Below are 22,799 nucleotides of genomic sequence, written 5' to 3'. Positions count from 1 at the left end.
AGGAAAACACAAAAGAACTATGGTCAGAATGTGACACATGTGTATAACTTGTATTATCATCTACATTTATGATGAGTATTTCTGTTGAATCGATGTGGCTATGCAAAATCACTGGATGTTTTTGGAACTAGTGAATGTAAAGCGCCAATGTAAACTCAGATTTTCTGATATAAATATGAACTTTATCAAACAAAACATGCATGTATTGTGTAACATGAAGTCATATGAGTGTCAGCTGATGAAGATTATCAAAGGTTAGTGATGAATTTTATCTCTATTTGTGCTTTTTCTCTCTCTCTTTGGCTGGTAAAATTAGCTGTGTATTTCTGTGAGTTGGTGGTGACCTAACATAATCGTTTGTGGTGCTTTCCCCGTAAATCCTATTTGAAATCAGACACTGTGGTGGGATTAACAACAAGACTACCTTGAAAACGATATAAGATACATGTATGTTTGAGGAATTTTAATTATGAGATTTCTGTTCTTTTGAATATGGCGCCTGTACTTTCATTGGTTGTTGTCAAATCTCTCCCGTTAAATCTTAAGGTTCTTTGGGTCTCCACCGAATTAGGTAAATCCACTTTTAGTTTTAATGTTAACACTGCTGAAACAATTTGCAGAACTCATTACATTTAGATGTTCTGGTGTCACTCGGGCAGTTTAGGGTGTTGATTGTGGATCTAGTCGCTGAGGAATGTAAGAGTTTTTCATAAATGTTGCATTTTGTATCGATTGCTATTTTCTTTTACATTGTATTGGTTGTTGTATTGTTGTGATCAGCACACCCTTGAGAATGAGACCATGGTCTGAATGGGTTTGTCCTGAATAAAAATAAATAAAAATAAATAAAAAATCTTCCTTTACAGCTTTCTCAAGCTCTGTTATTAACCCTAATGATAAGGTGCGGGTGTGCGTAATGAAGGTTTCCAGGACCGGTGGTTAGTAGACCGGCGACATCCCTGGATTTACAGGCGAGGCAGAGGGGTGTCGTCGGGGACGGCATTAGCAAGGAGACTAGGAACCACCAACCTGAGGAGGGAAAAGTGAAAAGAGGTTGACATCCGGTAGTTAGTGGGAAGCTGGAATCGGTAAGCTTCCGGGAGGGCAGGCGGAGCGGGAGACAGACACGATCACCAGGATGGAAAATGTTGCCTCACTGCGGTGGTGGTCCGCCTGCTCCTCCTGATGGCGGACATCGCGCTGGATCCTCACGTGAGCAGCGTCCCAAACCTAATTTGCGTGCCATCAGGGGCTTCGGTCTGGCTTGGGGTCCATGGTGTCAGGGCCGGCTGGTACCTCAGGACACACTGGAAGGGAGACAAGCCGGTGGAGGAGTGACGAAGTGAGTTCTGGGCTTATTCCGCCCAGGGAAGAAACCGGGCCCACTCCCTCTGCCGGTCCTGACAGTGACTGCTCAGGAACCTCCCCAGCTCCTGGCTTGTCCTCTCTACCTGCCCGTTGGACTAAGGCCGGTTGACGTGGCAGTGTAGCTTTGGACATTATCAATCATAGTCTTTCACACAATCCTGTTTTTCAATTCCAACTTAGTATTTTCCAGCGGAGTCTTTTGACTAAGTGTAGTGGCTAAATTATACAATATAATTGTCCTAATACAATTTCCATTCTAGTGCTTTAGGCACCATGGAGAGTGGTGAAATGTTAGTCTTGACAAATCCAATGTCCAGAGTTTGATTCAACTTGAAAAATAATAATACATTTATTTGTCGCTCTTTTGGATACAGAAATGTATAGATTTCTACCCAAAATAATTCTGATCATTAAACTAAAGAAACAAACAGCATGGTAAACATGGTCTGGTATGGTCAAAAGACTATGTGCTGCCATTCCAGTCACTCCCAGTAGGCCTTGGAGCATGTATGCCTTTTAACTGTGTTCTCCATTGGCCTGTAGAGGGGGAACACACACTTGACAGAGGATTAATGGCAAACACATACAACAGAAATGTATCATGAATTGGAAACATGCAAATATGATGGTGAAAATGTGGCGAATGTCACTTCATTTTGTGGAACGAGGCAAATAGAGAATTAAAGAATTGGAGAATTAGAGAAACAGACAATTACAGAATCAGATAATTAGTATCATGAGTAGACCTGACATTCCCACAACATTTAGTGACTGTTATAGTGGTTGTGGTTGGGTAGCTCAGAGTGTTTGGTGAATATCTGTTCTACTCCTTCCAGTGCTATAAAGCCCTGGTACTCTAGCTCCTCCCACTCGGGAAGTAGCCCACCCATCTGTATAACCCCACTTGGAGAGGAGGAGCAAGTACCGATACCACACACACACACACACACACACACACACACACACACACACACACACACACACACACACACACACACACACACACACACACACACACACACACACACACACAGAGTTAAGCCGCTCCCATCATGAGGTGACCCACACAGACAGTTTCTCAAACTGTGTCATACACCTTGTTTCTCTCCAGGCTACTCTCTCTCTCCATCTTGCTCTCCCCCGTCTCTCTCTCGCTTACATACGTACATTGTTTTGTAAATCATGTCTCAGAGGCAGACCAAGCTAACTCAGAACCCTTTAGAGAAGATTTGGATTCCCTCCATGAGTAGCAAGCTGTACCGACGTAGAGGGTGTAAGTACACACATACACACAAATATACACATGGAAACAACAGACACACATACTGGTCGGTCTCTGTGTGGTTCATTACCTGTACAGGACAGGTTGGTGCTCGTAACAAACAGAAATTTGATATTGTTTCAAATTGTGTGTGTGTGTGTGTGTGTGTGTGTGTGTGTGTGTGTGTGTGTGTTGGGGCCAGGGTATGACTTGCAGTATGGAACACTGTACCTCTCTGAGAGAGACCTAAGGGCCGTTCACCCCTAAGACCAAGGCCATGTCTATGTGTGTAGTTGTGTGCGTACGTCTGTGCGTGTGTGTTACGTGGTCTATCCATTTGTCTAAAACTGATGTGTGTGTGTGTGTTCTTTGATCTTTGTATTACTCCAATACATGTGTATGTGTGTGCCATGTCAGTTTTTAATCCATCTGTGTGTGTGTGTATGTGTGTGTGTGTGTTTTTCAGCGTCCGTCCCTCAGTTCACTAACTCTCCTACCATGATTGTGATGGTGGGGCTGCCTGCTAGAGGGAAGACCTACATCTCCAAAAAGTTAACCAGATACCTCAACTGGATAGGAGTTCCCACTAAAGGTACCACATACACAAAATTAACCAGATACTTCAACTGGATAGGATTTCCAACAAAAGGTACCGCTACACAACACAATTTAACACAACACAATACCACAACATGTTAACCAGACACCACAACTGGATTGGCGTTCCAACTAAATGTACCATAAGACAACACGTCACACAACAAAACACTAAGTCTCAAACTCACTCAGGAAACGAACGCACAAGGTAAACTATTCAAGCTTCTGCAAAGGACAACAGAAAACAAACTTCTTTTAACCAAAAAATCTTGAGTAAATTGGACACACCTGAGTGGTTAATGTCTCTAGGACGGCCTCTGCCGCCCTCTGGTCACAGGTGGAACCATGACAGTACCCCTTCTAGGATCGGACCCAGCCGCGGAGCCAGGGCGACCACCAAGCAGTTGGTTGAAGTCCCAAAAGAGTCCTGGATCCAGGAGGCTCTGGGCAGCCTCCCACGCCCGCTCCTCTGTGCCTTGCCCTCACAGTCCACATTCATCGCAGGGTACCTCAGACCCAACGGGCATCCAACAGACAGTGTAGGCCGGGCGACCATCAACAAGTCGAGGGGGCGGAGGGGCAGGTGTAGGGGGAGAGAAGGGACTGGTCATTACTAACTTGAGACGGGAGACATGGAAGGATGGACAGACCCTCATAGACCTGGGAAGCTTGAGACAATAGTTGACCGGGTTGATGTGACTCAGGATCTTGAATGATCCTATGTAGCGTGGTGCGAGCTTCTGCAAGTCCACCTTTAAGGGAATATCACGGGTGGACAGCGACACCCATTGACCCGGTCGGAGGAGCCGAAGAGGCCTTCGGTGCTGGTTTTCCTGGTGTTGGTGTCGGGCAGAGGAGCGGAGCAAGGAGGATCGCGCACTGATCCAGGTGTTGCGACCTCGTCAAATGAACGCCTCGGCTGATGGCACCCCAGTTTCAGCCTCTTGTTATGGATACGGGAGGGCCAAACCCGAACCGTCATTCGAACGGCGACAGTCCAGTGGATGAGTTCCGCAGTGTGTTGTGAGCATACTCCACCCAGACGAGGAACTTTCTCCAGTTGCTGGCCTGGCTGGAGACGAAACAGCGGAGGAACTTTTCCAGCTCCTGGTTGGCCCGCTCCGTTTACCCATTCTACTGTGGGTGGAATCCCGAGGAGAGAATCACCTATGTCCCCAACAGGGAGCAGAAGGTTTTCCAATACTGTGCGACAAAAATGAACGGCATCTTATTGGCATTGAGCCAACCGTATACACAATTGCAAATACCACTCAATTGGGTGGCAGTTGGTCAAACATATTGCAAGTGGAACATGTCAAATGCCACGTGTTATAAACCAAAAATCCAAAAGGTGGCGAGCGCGCTCCACAGTAGGATGTCATATGTGAAATGATCTGAAAGTTAGGTCTCAAGGGTAAAATCTTCAATATTTTACAAAATGTTAAAACCTCGTAAAAAATGCGCTATGGATCAATTATGCATATGTAGAAACCGTATGGACATAGATTTGTTTTATTTTATGCGAGTTTGTCCATAAGGCCTATGTTTTGTCCATTTACCATATATGATCATAGGTAGTAAGGTTCCAAACACCATAGTAACAGAACCATGTCCAAATTGCAAAGGAAATATAAATATTGAAAGTACTTAATCAGAATGTTAAGTCCATTTGCCATGTATGACCATAGGAAGTCGGCTTCCGAACGCAAAAGTCAGTGAACCATGTGCAAATGGCATTTATAATGTTGAGATGGCCTATATACTCACCAAATTATGTATATATCACTATGTTAAACCCTGACTTAACCTAGAAGGTTTATTTGTCATGTTTGTTCACAGGAAGTCATAGGAAGTCAGAATTTCTTGTTGGTGCTGATTCCGCATGTCCATTTCATAATAGGAAGTCCTTATCGATATACGTACGTTGTCAATAGATACTGTCGACTTGCAGAAGAGCATGTTCACACTGACAATATAGCATATGTGTAACGGATACTGTCCAATAGCAATATATTGGCAATGGACACTCCACCTGCAGTATAACATGTTAAGACTGGTAATGTATTATGTGTATTGGACACTGTCCATTAGCAATACATTACAATGGGAATTTACCGTCACAAATTAGACATGCTCTAATATATTTCTGAAATGCCCAATTGCTCGTTGAACTCGGGATGGCCTAGCAGTGATAGTGGTTCCTCTCCATAGCTCATTTGTGTTGATTTCAGCCTGCCCATTAGGTCATCACCTAATTTCCGAATTAAATGTATTGGAAATGTACACTGTCCATTAGCAATACTTTACTATGGGCATTTACCATGGTGTTGGTGTTGATTTCAGCCTGTCCATTTGGTGATGGTAAATCCCTGTTTAAACTTTTTAAACTTTTTGGAAATAGACACTGCCCCTAAGACCCGAATTTAAGAGTAAATACATATCCTCCTTGAGACACCCTTGTACAGAATCCTGAGTTTCAAGTCTTTACTAATTTACAGAGAGTTGAATGCAGTGTTTTCACTAACTGTAGTTAAATATATTTCGGGGGGGTAAATTTAACAACTGCCGGTTACTCCAGGAAGTTTCAAATCAAATCAAATTGAAGACAGATTGATATGGCAACCTTAACCCACATAGTCATCAGGTTGAAGTTAGGGCAGCAGGCAATGTATTCCTATTGGGAGAGATGTCAATGTCAACTGTTAGAATAAATACTCCCTGTTTTCACTGTTATGGGTTAATTCCACATGGTCAGGGGTAGTCTTAGGAATGTTCCTAAGGTTGAATTGTGTGTCTAACCTCAACGGTTCTACCTTTGTCACCCAAAAGCACCTCAAATTTAGGTCTGACCATGAGCTATGGTCAAGTGGGGCACCTCGTTGACCTCGGCACGGCCTAGAGCCTATGGTGATGTAATTTGTTTCCCTTTCAGTGATGATTTTAGCCTGCCCATTTGTTGATTTCATCCTTATTTGATGGTAAAGTTCATATTTCCTCTTTAGGATATGAAGGGGACCATTCAATCTTTTCATGTTGATCTGTAGAGGTACATGTGACCCTGAACACGTGGAAAATACATTTAGAAAATTGCCTGCACAGAAGCAGAGTTAGAGCATAACCTGTAAACCCATGTTATCCTTGTTATCCTCATATATTTTGACACATGCATGTGTCAAACTATATGTCCAACTCGTTTAGAAGCCAGCTATCACATATTTCAGAACCGGCCCAAAAATCACAGCGCCTTCTGTTAAAACCATAATAAAAACGTATAACACGTAGTTACATTCCAGCTCCGGGTCCAGTTCTGACATTATGTGTAGGTCTAGCTGAGGCGACACCAAATAACGAGTTTCGGCTCGATAGGTCTTTTGGAGCCCGAGCAGCGACCTTAATTTGTGCTGAAAATTCACTTTTTTCAGGTGTTGCTAAAAGCGCTATCGGACTGAAAAGTGTATGGTCCATCTCTATGGACCGAGGAGGTTTTAATGCACCTAGTCTTGTGATTATTCATCTTTGAAGTCTGTTCCATTTACAAGAAATGGCCATGTCCATTTGGTTATGAATGTAAATTTGCCATATACAGTCAGTCGCCATCTGGTGGAATTTTCCGGTACAGTAAAAAAAAATCTAAAAATAAATGCATGTATATATTGGAAACGTTCCTTTTTGACTTCCTGGAAGACCAGGCCTTGGGTGGGGGATGACCTGAGGCCGTCGGCCTATTTTAAATAGCACCTGCGGATATCTAGTTAGGGACCATCCATTTGCCCTATTTTTTTTAAATATTTTTTTATTTAACTAGGCAAGTCAGTTAAGAACAAATTCTTATTTTCAATGATGGCCTAGGAACAGTGGGTTAACTGCCTGTTAAGGGGCAGAACAATAGATTTGTACCTTGTAAGCTCTGGGGATTTGAACTTGCAACCTTCCGGTTACTAGTCCAATGCTCTAACCACTAGGCGACCCTGCTGATGATTTTCATGCGTTATGTAGGGAAGTCCGTGTAGTCGAAAGACATGGGTAATCATGAGATCAGCGGTATCCTTTGCTGAGGGCAACTTGGGGAAGGCAATGAAATGGGCTGCCTTGGGGAACTGACCACCAGGATAGTGGTAAGCCCTTGGGATGGGGGTAACCCTGTGGTAAAGTTTATGGACAGGTGGGACCAGGTCCGGCTGGTGTGGGTTTGCGATATGTTTCGATTGGCATTTACCATCACGAATTTGTCATGCTCAAAAATACTGCAGAAATGCGAAATTGACTGGTACGATGAACTCGGGATGGCCGGGCAGTGTTTCTGGTTCCTCTCCATCGCTCATTGGTGTTGATTTCAGAATGTCATTTTGGTGATGGTACCTCACTGTTTAAACATATTGCAAATGGACAAAAGTCAGCCAGCAAGTCACCGTCCATCAGTCAATTAGATGTCATTCTGACACCACACCCACTTTTTCCAACTCGTTTAGAAGCCAACTGTCACATATTTCAGAGAAGGCCCATAATTCACAGCGGCGTTAGTTTAAAACATAATAAAAACGTGAAACACATAGTTACATTCTAGCTGCGGGTCCAGTTCTGACATTATGTGTAGGCCAATGTGAGGCGACCCCAAATCCCGAGTTTCGGCTTGATAGGTCATTCGGTGCCCGAGCAAGACCATAATGGTGCTGAAAATCCACTTTTTTCCATTCCTTGCTACGGGGTCCTTGAATGAGCTATCGGACAGAAACGTTAGGGTCCGTCTCTATGGGCCGAGCCGGTTTCAGTGCACTTAGTCTTGCGACTCTGGGACATTTCAAAATGTCATCATTTTCGTAATGGTCCAAATGAATTGAAGATGTTGCAAATGTACGAGGCTGTTTCTCGGTATGAGAACCTTCTAGAGCCACGCAACTCACCACGCACTATCAACCTGAGGTCAAGAACAGGTTTCTAACGTTTCAGAACTCTAGGTCTGACGATTATTTTTTAGTTCGAACCTAGTTAACTATTGCAGGCACTGTCTGTCTTTACGCACCACACTGTGTCCCTCTGTCCTAGCTGTGTGTGTGTGAGTTTTTCTTGGAAATTTTATGGGAGACATGACTGATTTACAGTTCATGGGGGTTGCTTAATCACACATGAAGTTATGATAAGATCTGACCTTTTTAACCCTTCGAAACAGCCCCTATGACACCATTTAAGGCACTTCCGGTTGGCACAGGAAGCTATAAGTAAAGACATATCCTGACTGGTATATGCCTTTACAGAATCCTGAGTTTTAAGTGTTTACGTTAAGAACTGACTGATTTAAACAGGGTTAAATGCACTATTTATCACAAACTGCTGGTTTGTTTTCACCACTTCCAGTTGCTCCAGGAAGCATAGAATCAACACAGGTAGACCTCATAGTGGCCTGATGGATTGTCATCGAAGACAGTTTCATAAGACATTCATAACCCACGTAGGCTTCAGGCTGAACTTAGGGGAGCAGGCAATGTATTCCTATGGGGAGAGAAGTCATTGAAAACTGTTTGATGTAAACACCTTCTTTTAACTGTGAAGGGTTAATGCCACACCGTAGGTTCATTTACGTGAAGCGGAAAAATTACTGCTCTATTTTCATTTTTGACCTTTAATCCCGGAAAAATGGCCATAACTCAAAAACCTTTGAGGCCTCGACCCCATCTTGTTCGGGGCCAACTGCCCATTATGCCAAACCTATGCTCACCAAGTTGTGTTTTCAAAGTCTTTTCCGTTTAGGAGAAAAGGCCACGTCGTGATTGGTGATGTTTTGTACATTTGCAATATGATTCCATTAGCCCGCTTGTGGGATTTACTTCCCTGGATAGAAGTTGTTTTGGAGGGCCAGTAGGAGCTACTCTTTCCTTTGGTCCCCCAAAAATATTCCAATGCCCCAGGGCAGTGATTGGGGACATTACAGTGTGTAGGGTGCAGTCTTTCAGATGGGATGTTAAACGGGTGTCTTGACTCTGTGATCACTAAAGATCCCATGGCACATATCATAGGGGTGTTAACCCTGGTGTCCTGGCTAAATTCCCAATCTAGCCCTAATCATCCCCAGCTTCCAATTGGCTCATTCATCCCCCCCACTTCTCCCCTGTAAGTATTCTCCAAGTCATTGCTGAAAATGAGAATGTGTTCTCAGTCAACCTACCTGATTAAAATAATGGTTAAAAAAACACAACATAAAATGTGTGTGTGTGTGTGTGTGTGTGTGGTCCTGTCCTCTCCAGTCTTTAATGTAGGTCAATACCGGCGGGATGCGACCCAGTCCTATAAGAGCTATGAGTTCTTTAGACCTGACAACCAAGAGGCCATGAAGATACGCAAGTATGAACCAATCACAAAGCCTGTTATTAGAGTATAAACTAATGAGAGCCTGTTATGAGTATGAACCGACCAGACAGCCTGTTTGAATATGAATTAGTCTGTCCTAAGAGTATGATGCAAGCTCACTGTGTGTGTTTGTGTCTGTGCTCATGCGTGCGGGTGTGTAGGGCCTGTGCCATTACGGCTCTGAAGGATGTGTGTGCCTACTTCATGCAGGAACAAGGACAGGTGGCAGTGAGTAACCACCATGGAATCCTATGAAGCAATATGGGATCTTCATGAAACTAAAATGTTTTATGCTAATACAATCCCTCAGAGAGAGATGGTTTAACAAGTAATGTATATTTTTACAAAAAGGTAGGGGTCAAAATGATTGGAACCCCTGTGTTCAATACCTTTTAATACCTGACCTTGCGAGGATAACGGCACTGAGCCTTTTTCTAAAATGTTTTATGAGAATGGAGAACACATTAGGGGAGATCTTAGGGGAGACCAACATTATTCGATTTTATACAGTAATTTTTGCTCATCTTTAACAAGGGTTTCAATCATTCCAAACTCCAATGTATATGAACCAATACGAATACATACTGTATGAACTAGTATAAAGCAATATTAACCTATATCAGGGATGGGCAACTTTGATGGGGGTGGGGGTCACAAAAACTCTGAACTCATCATAAGGGGTCGCAGTGGTTAGCGGGTCTGCGTACCGACATCCATACCCACACATGCAGTGTGTACATTGCTTGTGTGGATCCTAAGTTAAATTTTGTTGGGGGTCCCACCCCACCTTGCAAGCAAAACATTTTAGCTGCCCCCCTCTTGACAGCGGAGATAAGATTTAGCAATTTTATATAACATTTCATGCAATTCTACTTATTTTTACATTGGGCAAAGAGAAAAAATGTACAGCTTTACAGCAAATTTCCTGTGATTCTACACATTTTGCCATAGGCTGGAGAGAAATGTTTTCCGTTTTTTATTTTACATTCAGTAATTCGACCATGATTACTTCAAGTTTAGATAGCTGGCTAGACTAACTTACCAATCTAAAAAAAATGCTTACTAATTGAGTGACTCATTGAGTCAGTCATTGAGAAAAAATGCTGATTCACAAACAAATTTGGAAATTGCACCTATTCTAATGCTCAACAGTAAGTTGAGACCTCGACTGGGTAAAAAAAAAATTTGATCGGGGGGATTATCAGCAGGCCTACAAAATGCCAGTTGCCCATCACTGATATATATTAAGCACTATGATGTATATGAACCTACATTATACTGTATGAACCAGTATGGTGTATATCAGGGGTGCCAAACTCATTCCATGGAGGGCTTAAAGGAACGAGTTTAACACCTGTGATCTATTTGAACCAGTTTGAATTTAGATGAACTAGTATGATGTACATGCCCTCAGGTGTTTGATGCCACCAACACCACTATAGAACGTAGAGAAGTCATTCTCAGCTTCGCCAAGGAGAACGGATACAAGGTCAGATGGAGTGTGTAGCTGTGTGTGTATTTAGCTGTGTGTGCGTCGCTTTCTGTGAGGCTGTGTGAGTAGCTGTGTTTGTGTAGCTGTGAATTAACCAGGGCGACACATTGAGACCTAGGTCTCTCTCACAAACATGCCCTGGGAACAACAGTCACATCAGCACACACACAAATACAGTGAGGGGAAAAAGTACTTGATCCCCCTGCTGATTTTGTACATTTGCCCACTGACAAAGAAATGATCAGTCTATAATTTTAATGGTAGGTTTATTTGTTCAGAGACAGAATAACAACAAAAAAATCCAGAAAAACGCATGTCAAAAATGTTATAAATTGATTTGCATTTTAATGAGGGAAATAAGTATTTGACCCCTCTGCAAAACATGACTTAGTACTTGGTGGCAAAACAGATCTTAGTCACTTTTAAATTGTGTTTACATATTGCATCACCCATTTCATATGTACAGTATAGAGTACAGTGCTATTCTACGGATTCTTAGTCACTTTAATTGTTTGTAAATATTGCATCACCCATCTCATATGTATATTTACTGTACTACTATGCCACTGTATCTTAGTCCAATGCCGCTCTGACATACATGTATATATTTTTTATCCATTCCTTACTTAGATTTACATGCATTTTGGGTATATGTTGTGAAACTGTTAGATATTACTTGTTAGATATTACTGCACTGTCAGAGCTAGAAGCACAAGCATTTCGCTACACCTGCAATAACATCTGCTAAACACGTGCATGTGACCAATAACATTTGATTTGATTTGAGTGAAGATGCAACCCAACGGATACCTTTACAAGACTTTGAAAACAGAATGTATTTAGTTTTGCCTGTATTAAGTACAAGCTTTACATTCGTAAAGGCTTCCTGAACAACTGCAAAATCAAACTGTAATCTTGACAGGGTTCCGGCGCCGACAGAGATGGCCGCCTCGCTTCGCGTTCCTAGGAAACTATGCAGTTTTTTGTTTTTTTTACGTGTTATTTCTTACATTAGTACCCCAGGTCATCTTAGGTCATCTTAGGTTTCCTTACATACAGTCGAGAAGAACTACTGAATATAAGATCAGCGTCAACTCACCATCAGTACGACCAAGAATATGATTTTCGCGAAGCAGATCCTGTGTTCTGCCTTTCAACCAGGACAACGGAATGGATCCCATGCGGCGACCCAAAAAAACGACTCCGTAAAAGAGGGAAACGAGGCGGTCTTCTGGTCAGACTCCGGAGACGGGCACATCGTGCACCACTCCCTAGCATTCTTCTCGCCAATGTCCAGTCTCTTGACAACAAGGTTGATGAAATCCGAGCAAGGGTAGCATTCCAGAGGGACATCAGAGACTGTAACGTTCTTTGCTTCACGGAAACATGGCTCACTGGAGAGACGCTATCGGAGGCGGTGCAGCCAGCGGGTTTCTCCACGCATCGCGCCGACAGAAACAAACATCTTTCTGGTAAGAAGAGGGGCGGGGGCGTATGCCTTATGGCTAACGAGACGTGGTGTGATCAAAGAAACATATAGAAACTCAAATCCTTCTGTTCACCGGATTTAGAATTCCTCACAATCAAATGTCGACCGCATTATCCACCAAGAGAATTCTCTTCGATTATAATCACAGCCGTATATATTCCCCCCCAAGCAGACACATCGATGGCTCTGAACGAACTTTATTTGACTCTTTGCAAACTGGAATCCATACATCCTGAGGCTGCATTCATTATAGCTGGGGATTTTAACAAGGCTAATCTGAAAACAAGACTCCCTAAATTGTACCAGCATATCGATTGCGCAACCAGGGCCGGAAAAACCTTGGATCATTGTAACTCTAACTTCCGCGACGCATATAAGGCCCTGCCCCGCCCTCCTTTCGGAAAAGCTGACCACAACTCCATTTTGTTGATCCCTGCCTACAGACAGAAACTAAAACGGGAGGCTCCCATGCTGAGGTCTGTCCAACGCTGGTCCGACCAAGCTGATTCCACACTCCAAGACTGCTTCCATCACGTGGACTGGGATATGTTTCGTATTGCGTCAGATAACAACATTGACGAATACGCTGATTCGGTGTGCGAGTTCATTAGAACGTGCGTTGAAGATGTCGTTCCCATAGCAACGATTAAAACATTCCCTAACCAGAAACCATGAATTGATGGCAGCATCCGCGTGAAACTGAAAGCGCGAACCACTGCTTTTAATCAGGGCAAGGTGACTGGTAACATGACCGAATACAAACAGTGCAGCTATTCCCTCCGCAAGGCTATCAAACAAGCTAAGCGTCAGTATAGAGACAAAGTAGAATCTCAATTCAACGGCTCAGACACAAGAGGTATGTGGCAGGGTCTACAGTCAATCACGGACTACAAGAAGAAAACCAGCCCAGTCACGGACCAGGATGTCTTGCTCCCAGGCAGACTAAATAACTTTTTTGCCCGCTTTGAGGACAATACAGTGTCTCTGACACGGCCTGCAACGAAAACATGCGGACTCTCCTTCACTGCAGCCGAGGTGAGTAAAACATTTAAACGTGTTAACCCTTGCAAGGCTGCAGGCCCAGACGGCATCCCCAGCCTATTGCCTATGCTGCTCTGTACCATCACTCATTCATATATCTTTATGTAAATATTCTTTATCCCCTTACACTGTGTATAAGACAGTAGTTTTGGAATTGTTAGTTAGATTACTTGTTGGTTATTACTGCATTGTCGGAACTAGAAGCACAAGCATTTCGCTACACTCGCATTAACATCTGCTAACCATGTGTATGTGACAAATAAAATTTGATTTGATTTTGATTTGACATAGCTAAATCAGCAGTCTGAGCAATTGTATAGGTAATAGTGTCATCTGCATACAAATAAAGATCACAATTTTTGACCATTCGCATTTATGTAAATCGTAAAAAGATTTAATACTCAAATACTGATCCCTGTGGAACACCTTTATGTACTTGAAGAACACAATAGTTCTGTCTCTAAGATAGTCACGAAGCCAAGAACATGCGATAGAGCCAAGGCCTATCGATGACAGTTTCTTCAACAAAATATAATGATCAACAGTATCAAAGGCCTTAGACAGGTCTATAAACAAAGCAGCACAACTAATTTGAGCATACAAAGCATTGACAAGGTCATTCACAACTAATGTGGTGGCTGTAATAGTGCTATGCCCTGGTCTAAATCCTGATTGGTTCACAATGAAAATACATTTATCAGTCAAAAAATAACAAATCTGTACATTTACCGATGACTCAAGAATCTTAGCTGGACAAGGAAGCTTAGAAATTGGTCGGTAATTGTCAAAGAGTGTCAACAGCATATCTCCATGCTTTGGGAATAATTCCTGAAGACAATGTCAAATTTAAAATGTGAGTTACTGAGGCAGCAATTGTGTAAAGAAGCAGTGCAGCTTGGCTGGGTCGTGTTTCGGCTCTCGACCTTCACCTCTCCCGAGTCCTTACGGGAGTTGCAGCGATGGGACAAGACTGTAACTACCAATTGGATACCACGCAATTGGGGAGAGAAAATCAAACATGGAATTGCCTGAAAGAAAATACCAGAACAACATTTTCATTTTCAACAAATTACCTCCATTAATATCCAGACCAACAGTTTCAGCGTCTTTCAGCAAATTACCTCCATTAACTACCCGCATGCGGGAGCGTAACGTAGCCTCAAACTAATTAGCATAAATCTTCCTAGAAAATCTTCCTATTCATGAAAATCACAAATGAAATATATTGAGACACAGCTTAGCCTTTTGTTAATCACACTGTCATCTCAGATTTTCAAAATATGCTTCACAGCTAACGCTAGACAAGCATTTGTGTAAGTTTATCATGGCATAATGCTATGGCTCTGCTACCAGCAGGCAACATTTTCACGAAAATAAGAAAAGCAATCAAATTAAATAATTTACCTTTGAAGAACTTCGGATGTTTTCACTCAGGAGACTCCCAGTTAAATAGTAAATGTTCCTTTTTTCCAAAAATATTATTTTTGTAGGCGAAATAGCTCCGTTTGTTCTTCACGTTTGGCTGAGAAATCGACCGGAAAATGCAGTCACTACAACGCCAAACTTTTTTCCAAATTAGCTCCATAATATCGACAGAAACATGGCAAACGTTGTTTAGAATCAATCCTCAAGGTGTTTTCCACATATCTATTTGATAAAATATCCGTTGGGACAATTGGTTTCTCATAAGAAGCGATTGGAAAAATGCCTACTTGTGTACTTTACGCAAGATTTTCTGCGGGAGCCGTCATGTGACCACTTGCTAAATGTGGTCCCTTACGGCTATTCTTCAACATAAATGCGTAAAAAGACGTCACAATGCTGTAGACACCTTGGGGAATATGTAGAAAGCGTAAGCTCATTCGTAGCTCATTCACAGCCATATAAGGAGTCATTGGCATGCAGGGCTTTGAAAAATGGGGCACTTCCTGGTTGGATTTTTATCTGGGTTTCGCCTGTAACATTAGTTCTGTTGCACTCACAGACAATATCTTTGCAGTTTTGGAAACGTCAGAGTGTTTTCTATCCAAAGGTATATATGCTTAGTAGAGCATCTTGTCGTGACAAAATATCCCGTTTAAAACGGGAATATTTTTCATCCAAAAATGAAAATTCTGCCCCCTAGTTATAAAAGGTTAATATCCAGACTACACTTAAGGTGAGTTGGCTTAAAAACTGAGACAAATATAGAGCCCGCGGAAATAGAATTGTGATCAAATGCATTAATTTTATATATTTTATCAGTAATGGTGCCAAAGACAAGATTAATTTGATGAGGAAGAGAAGAATAGGTACAACCCTTCAGAGATTTAACACTTTTCCCGAATTTGGCCGAATTCCCTGCATAATCAGATAGGTAATCAAATAAATCAGATTTTGCTTTTCTAACTAGTTTCACACACCGATTTCTCAATCTCCTAAAATATTGCTAATCAGGGTTTGAGTGTGTAAATCCAGTTCTGGCCCAAACAGCATTTATATTGCATATAACTTTGACTAGCTCCAGTGTACACCAAGGGTTAGACCTATTTTTAACTCTGGTCTAATGTTCATTGCTCAGGTTTCTTGGCCCAAGCAAGTCTCTTCATATTATTGGTGTCCTTTAGTAGTGGTTTCTTTGCAGCAATTTTACCATGAAGGCCTGATTGATGTTGAGATGTGGGCTGGTAACTCAAATGAACTTATCCTCTGCAGCAGCGGTAACTCTGGGTCTTCATTTCCTGTGGTGGTCCTCATGAGAGCCAGTTTCATCATAGAGCTTGATGGTTTTTGCGACTGCACTTGGAGAAACTTTAAAATGTCATAAAATTTTCCGGATTGACGGGCCATGTTTTAAAGTAATGATGGACTATCATTTCTCTTTGCTTATTTGAGGTGTTCTTGTCATAATATGGACTTCTGTATTACCCCCCTTACCTTGTCACAACACAACTGATTGGCTCAAATGCATTTAAAACGCAATAAATTCCACAAATTAACTTTTAACAAGGCACACCTGTTAATTGAAATGCATTCCAGGTGACTACCTCATGAAGCTGGTTGAGAGAATGCCAAGAGTGTGCAAATCTAAAATCTTTGGTTACTACATGATTCCATATGTGTTATTTCGTAGTTTTGATGTCTTCACAGTTATTCTACAATGTAGAAAATAGAATAAAATAAAGAAAAACCCTTGAATGAGTAGATGTGTTCAAACTTTTGACTGGTACTGTAAGTTCAATCAAGGCTGATTTTGTAGGGTCCTTCAGATTTGGACGCATGGGTTAATTAATTAACTGGGTAAGATTTAAATTAACACACAAATATTTTAAACATTCATAGTCATGGTTTCCACAGGCAATGTTAAAGTACCCAATGATTAACACTTCAGAGGCTGAAAAGGAGGCTATTAAGTCTGTGAGCTCTATTAGCACACATTTCTTAGCAGAGGGTGGACGGTAACTCCCATGACTGTTATTGTAATGCCCGGGGTGTAGTGGAGGAAGGAGTCAGACGCAGGAGACAGAGAGTTCAGAGTAGGCTACTTCTTTACCGACCAGGTGAAAACAGACGCCACTCAAAACAAATGCCCCAAAACACAGGGGAACTAAACAGTCCCCAAAAACAGCTCACGTACACGAACAACCGTGACATACATGAGTGTACAAAGAGTACACATAAAACAATCCCGCACACCCAGCAGGCGGGGCGGCTGGCTAATAAAGCCCATCTAATAAGCCTAATTAACAACAGGTGTAACTAATAAACAGACAAGGAGGGGAGGAAAAGATCAGTGGCAGCTAGTAGGCCGGTGACGACGAGCGCCACCCGAACAGGAAGGGGAGCCACCTTCGGAAGGAGTCGTGACAGTACCCCCCCCCCCCCCCCCCCGATGCGTGGCTCCCGCAGCGCGTCGACACTGGCCTCGAGGGCGACCCGGAGGGCGAGGCGCAGGGTGATCCGGATGGAGGCGATGGAAATCCCTCAACATTGACGGATCTAAAATGTCCCCCACCGGTACCCAGCTCCCCACCGGTACCCAGACGCTCCATGAACGCCCTCCATACCCGGGACGTGAACTGGGGACCCCGATCAGAGACGATGTCCTCCGGCACCCCGTAGTGCCAGAAGACGTAGGCGAATAATGCCTCCTCAGTCTGTAGGGCTGTAGGGAGACCGGGCAACGGGAGGAGACGGCAGGACTTAGAGAACCGATCCACAATACCCAAAACCGTAGTGTTCCCCTGAGACGGGGGGAGATCGGTCAGAAAATCTACGGTAGAGTGTGAGCCCAATGAATCAGTTGGTTCCGGACACCAAGCGGCACGGACTTCCACCCACCCACTGAGGAGGCACGGGCTCAGCCCGTAACGCCCGCTCCATGTCCAAGTTCACCTCCCATACCACTGGTGCCATCAGCCTCGAGGCGGGTAGGATGGGAGTAGGCTCGGTGGACCGATCCTCCGTGTCATGAAGGCGGGACAGTGCGTCAGCCTTTACGTTCTGGGAGCCCGGTCTATATGACAGAGTAAACCGGAATCGGGTGAAGAACATGGCCCACCTTGCCTGACATGGGTTCAGTCTCCTAGCTGCCCGAATATACTCCAGATTTCGGTGGTCGGTCCAGATGAGAAAGGGATGCTTAGCCCCCTCAAGCCAGTGTCTCCACACCTTCAGAGCCCTGACTACCGCTAACAACTCCCGGTCCCCCACATCATAGTTACGCTCCGCTGGACTAAGCTTCCTCGAAAATAAAGCGCAGGGGCGGAGTTTTGGTGGCGTACCCGAGCGCTGTGATAGCACTGCACCCACCCCAGCCTCGGACGCGTCCACCTCCACTATTAAGGCTAGAGAGGGGTCCGGGTGCACCAACGGGTGCATCCGTGAACTGTGCCTTCAACCTACTGAAGGCTCTGTCCGCCTCTGCTGACCACCGCAAACGCACCGGGCCCCCCTTCGGCAGTGAGGTAATGGGAGCCGCTACCTGGCCAAAACCCCGGAAAACCTCCGGTAGTAATTGGCAAAACCCAAAAATCGCTGCACCTCCTTTACCGTGGTCGGAGTCAGCCAATTACGCACAGGTTTAATGCGGTCACACTCCATCACCACCCCCGAGGTGGAAATGCGATAACCCAGGAAGGAGACGTCTCGTTTGGAGAACACATACTTCTTAGCCTTGACGTATAGGTCATGCTCCAGCAGTCTACCAAGCACGTTGCGTACCAGAGACACATGCGCGGGGCGGGTGGCGGAATAGATCAGAATGTCATCGATATAAACAACCACGCCCTGCCCGTGCAGGTCCCTGAGAATCTCGTCTACAAAGGATTGAAAGACGGCTGGGGCATTCTTTAACCCATACGGCATGACGAGGTACTCATAGTGGCCCGATGTGGTACTAAATGTGGTTTTCCACTCGTCTCCATCCATACGCACCAGACTATACGCGCTCCTGAGATCCAGTTTTGTGAAGAACTGTGCTCCGTGAAATGATTCCACCGCTGTAGCGATGAGAGGTAGTGGGTAACTAAACCCCACTGTGATGGATTTAGACCTCTATAATCAATGCACGGACGCAAACCTCCCTCCTTTTTCTTCACAAAAAAGAAACTCGGAGACGGGTGAGATTGAGGGCCGAATGTACCCCTGTCCCAGAGACTCCGTGACATATGTCTCCATAGCCAACGTCTCCTCCTGAGACAATGGGTACACGGGACTCTTGGGAAGCGCAGCGTTTACCTGGAGATCTATCGCACAATCCCCTCCCGGTCGATGAGGTCGTAATTTAGTCGTTTTCTTTTTTACTGAAAGCGATTGCCATATTCGGGGGGGATGCGCACCGTGGAACCCTGGTCTGGACTTTCCACTGACGTGGCACCGATGGAAACTCCCAGACACCTTCCAGAATACTCCTCTGACCACCCCTGGAGAACCCCCTGTCTCCACGAAATCTTAGGATTCTGCCGAGCCAGCCAGGGAATCCCCAGCACCAGTGGAAACGCAGGCGAATCGATAATAAAGATACTTATATGCTCCATATGATTCCTCTGCGTCACCATGTCCAGTGGAACCGTGGCCTCCCTGACCAACCCTGACCCTAATGGCCGGCTATCTAGGGAGTGCACGGGAAAGGGAGAATCTATCGGCACAAGCGGAACACCCAGCTTGATGGCGAGTTCGCGATCCATAAAGTTCCCAGTTGCACCTGAATCGACTAGCGCCTTATGCTGGGAAGAGGGGGAAAAAATCAAGAAGAAAATCAAGACAAACATGTGACCAACAGGGGGTTCTGGGTTCACATTTTAGAAGCTAAAATCACAATTCATCCCATTATGAAAAATGTCATATTCAAACATTTAAATTGAGAAACATTTCCATGTGCATCTGATAACTCTGATGTGTAGACTTTCCACTGTAGAGTTTATGTCATCTTATCATTGATGAGAATGTCTCAGATGACAACCGAACTGACATCATATTCATTAAGTACCACCGCATATGTTCAATTGTTCAGGTTACCAGAATATAGTTCAATACCCCCCCACCTACTGATGTTCCCAGAATCTCTGTTAACTTGTTATGGCTGCAATCCCCCTATCGTGATAAGTGTCATCAACACCCGCTGAATAGCATGGCGCTACATACAGTAAATATATTACTATAAATATTTATATTAATGAAATCACAAGTGCAATATAGGAAAACACAGTTTAGCCTTTTGTTAATCCACCTGTCGTGTCAGATTTTGAAATTATGCTTTACAGCAAAAGCAATCCAAGCGTTTGTGAAACATGTCAAACGTTTTTTATAATCAAACTTCAGGTTGTTTTTAAAATATATAATTGATAATATATCAAGTGCAAATGTCTTTCACAGTAGGAGAGGGGAAAACAATGGCTGTCCAAATTCTGTTGCGCAAGCAAAACTCATGTGACCACTTGACGTGATGTTTTCGTTCTGGCTCATTTTTCTAAATAAAAGCCTAAAACTATGTCTGAAGACTGTTGACACCTTGAGGAAGCGATAGGAAAAGGAATCTGGTTCATATCCCTTTAAATCCAGCAAAGGGAGGCTATGGAACATGGCGTTTTCAAAATAGAAGCCACTTCCTGTTTTGATTTTCCTCAGGGTTTCGCCTGCAATATCAGTTCTGTTATACTCACAGACCATATTTTGACAGTTTTGGAAACTTTAGAGTGTTTTCTATCCAATACTAATAATAATATGCATATATTAGCAACTGAGACTGTAGAGCTGGCCGTTTACAACGGGCATCTTTTCATCCAAGCTACTCAATACTGCCCCTGCAGCCATATGAAGTTAACCAAGGGTTTTGCAAATGTAACCTCAGTAGGGTAGAGAGAGGAAAAAGGGGGGGAAGAGGTATTTATGACTGTCATAAACCTATCCCCCAGGCCAACATCATGACAGCACTGAGGCGGTGTGCAATAGTAGGAAGACCACTTTATGCAGCTCACCCTGCACTCTCAGCTCCAATGTAAATAACATGAGTAAGTCGACCTCTCATAAGCTTCCCAGTAAGCCTTAAAAACTATCAGATAACCCAGAAAAGTGCTACAAAATAGCCCATATTAACATATCTAGCCTAAGAAACAAGGTCCAATGAAGTCAATAACTTGCTTGTAACAGATGATATTCATCTTCTGACTATCTCTGAAACTCACCTAGATAATACCTTTGATGACAGTTGTAGCAATACATGGTTATAACATCTACCGAAAAGACAGAAATGCCAACGGAGGCGGTGTTGCTGTCTATTTTCAGAACCACATTCCTGTAAAGCTTAGAGACTATCTAATGTTAAATACTGTGCTGCCCACTCAGGAAAAAAACTACAAACTATAAGCAGTGCCTGCAACCTGGATCAGGTTGTCAGTCAACCTACCAGGGTAGTTACAAACAGCACAGGAATTAAATCATCAACGTATTGATCAATGTATTGATCACATCTTTACTAACACTGCAGATATTTGCCTGAAAGCAGTATCCAAATCCATAGGAAGTTGTGATCACAAAATAATAGCCATATCTAGGAAAACCAAAGTTCCAAAGGCGGGGCCTAGTATAGTGTATAAGAAGTCAAACAAGAAGTTTTGTTGTGATTCATATGTTGATGATGTAAAGAATATTTGCTTGTCTGTGGAGTGTAATGAAGAGCAACCAGACGCTGCACTTGACACATTTATGAAACTACTTAATAATAAGCACGCACCCATTAACTTCTTATGGTATAGGGGACGCTTGTGTCCCACTTGGCCAAAAGCTAGGGAAAATGCAGCGAGGCAAATTCAAATAAAATGATATAAAAATCTAACTTAGCATTTGATCCAGAAAAACACTGGTTCCAACTTGCGCAATGTGACTACAAAATATCTAAAAAGTTACCTGTAAACTTTGCCAAAACATTTCAAACTACTTTTATAATACAACTTTAGGTATTTTTAAAGGTAAATAATCGATCAAATTGAAGACGGGATGATCTCAAATCAAATCAAATCAAATTTATTTATATAGCCCTTCGTACATCAGCTGATATCTCAAAGTGCTGTACAGAAACCCAGCCTAAAACCCCAAACAGCAAACAATGCAGGTGTAAAAGCACGGTGGCTAGGAAAAACTCCCTAGAAAGGCCAAAACCTAGGAAGAAACCTAGAGAGGAACCAGGCTATGTGGGGTGGCCAGTCCTCTTCTGGCTGTGCCGGGTAGAGATTATAACAGCATTTGAACACATGATCTGTGTTCAATACAGGAAGAAAACAAACTGAAGCATGCTTTCTGGTCATGCGCCTCTATCAAACAGCACACATGAAGTGACCCTTGTTCAAGATGGCCGTACTTCTTCATTACACAAAGGATTAACCTCAACCAGTTTCTAAAGACTGGTGGCATCCAGTGGAAGCGGTAGGAACTGCAAGCAAGTCCTTTCGAAATCTGGATTCCCAATGAAATCCCATTGAAAAGAGGGTGACCTCAAACATTTTTTTTATTTGAATGGTTTGTCCTCAGGATTTTGCCTGCTATGTAAGTTCTGTTATACTCACAGACATGATTCAAACTTTTTTTAGAACATTCATTGTGTCATCTATCCAAATATACTAATAATATGCATATCTTATCTTCTGGGGATGAGTAGCAGGCAGTTGAATTTGGGCATGCTTTTCATCCAAAATTCCAAATGCTGCCCCCTATCCTAGAGAAGTTAAATAATG

General features: G+C 43.2%; 1 protein-coding gene across 1 annotated transcript in view; it reads left to right on the top strand.

Annotated features, from left to right (window-relative positions):
• The first annotated feature begins 2,429 nt into the window (after positions 1–2,429).
• LOC115133272 (6-phosphofructo-2-kinase/fructose-2,6-bisphosphatase-like) overlaps positions 2,430–22,799 on the top strand; it is a 39,439-nt gene continuing 19,069 nt past the window's right edge. Inside the window, exons 1-5 of the mRNA XM_029666335.2 lie at positions 2,430–2,641; positions 3,096–3,221; positions 9,466–9,562; positions 9,730–9,796; positions 10,983–11,057. Coding sequence (XP_029522195.2) covers positions 2,551–2,641; positions 3,096–3,221; positions 9,466–9,562; positions 9,730–9,796; positions 10,983–11,057 — 456 coding nt within the window. The 5' untranslated portion in view covers positions 2,430–2,550. The remainder of the gene's footprint in view (positions 2,642–3,095; positions 3,222–9,465; positions 9,563–9,729; positions 9,797–10,982; positions 11,058–22,799) is intronic.

This window comes from Oncorhynchus nerka, linkage group LG8, assembly GCF_034236695.1.
Source record: "Oncorhynchus nerka isolate Pitt River linkage group LG8, Oner_Uvic_2.0, whole genome shotgun sequence".
Lineage (NCBI taxonomy): Eukaryota > Metazoa > Chordata > Actinopteri > Salmoniformes > Salmonidae > Oncorhynchus > Oncorhynchus nerka.
Note: the sequence above shows the minus strand (reverse complement) of the source record. Positions and strands in the feature narration are given on the sequence as shown.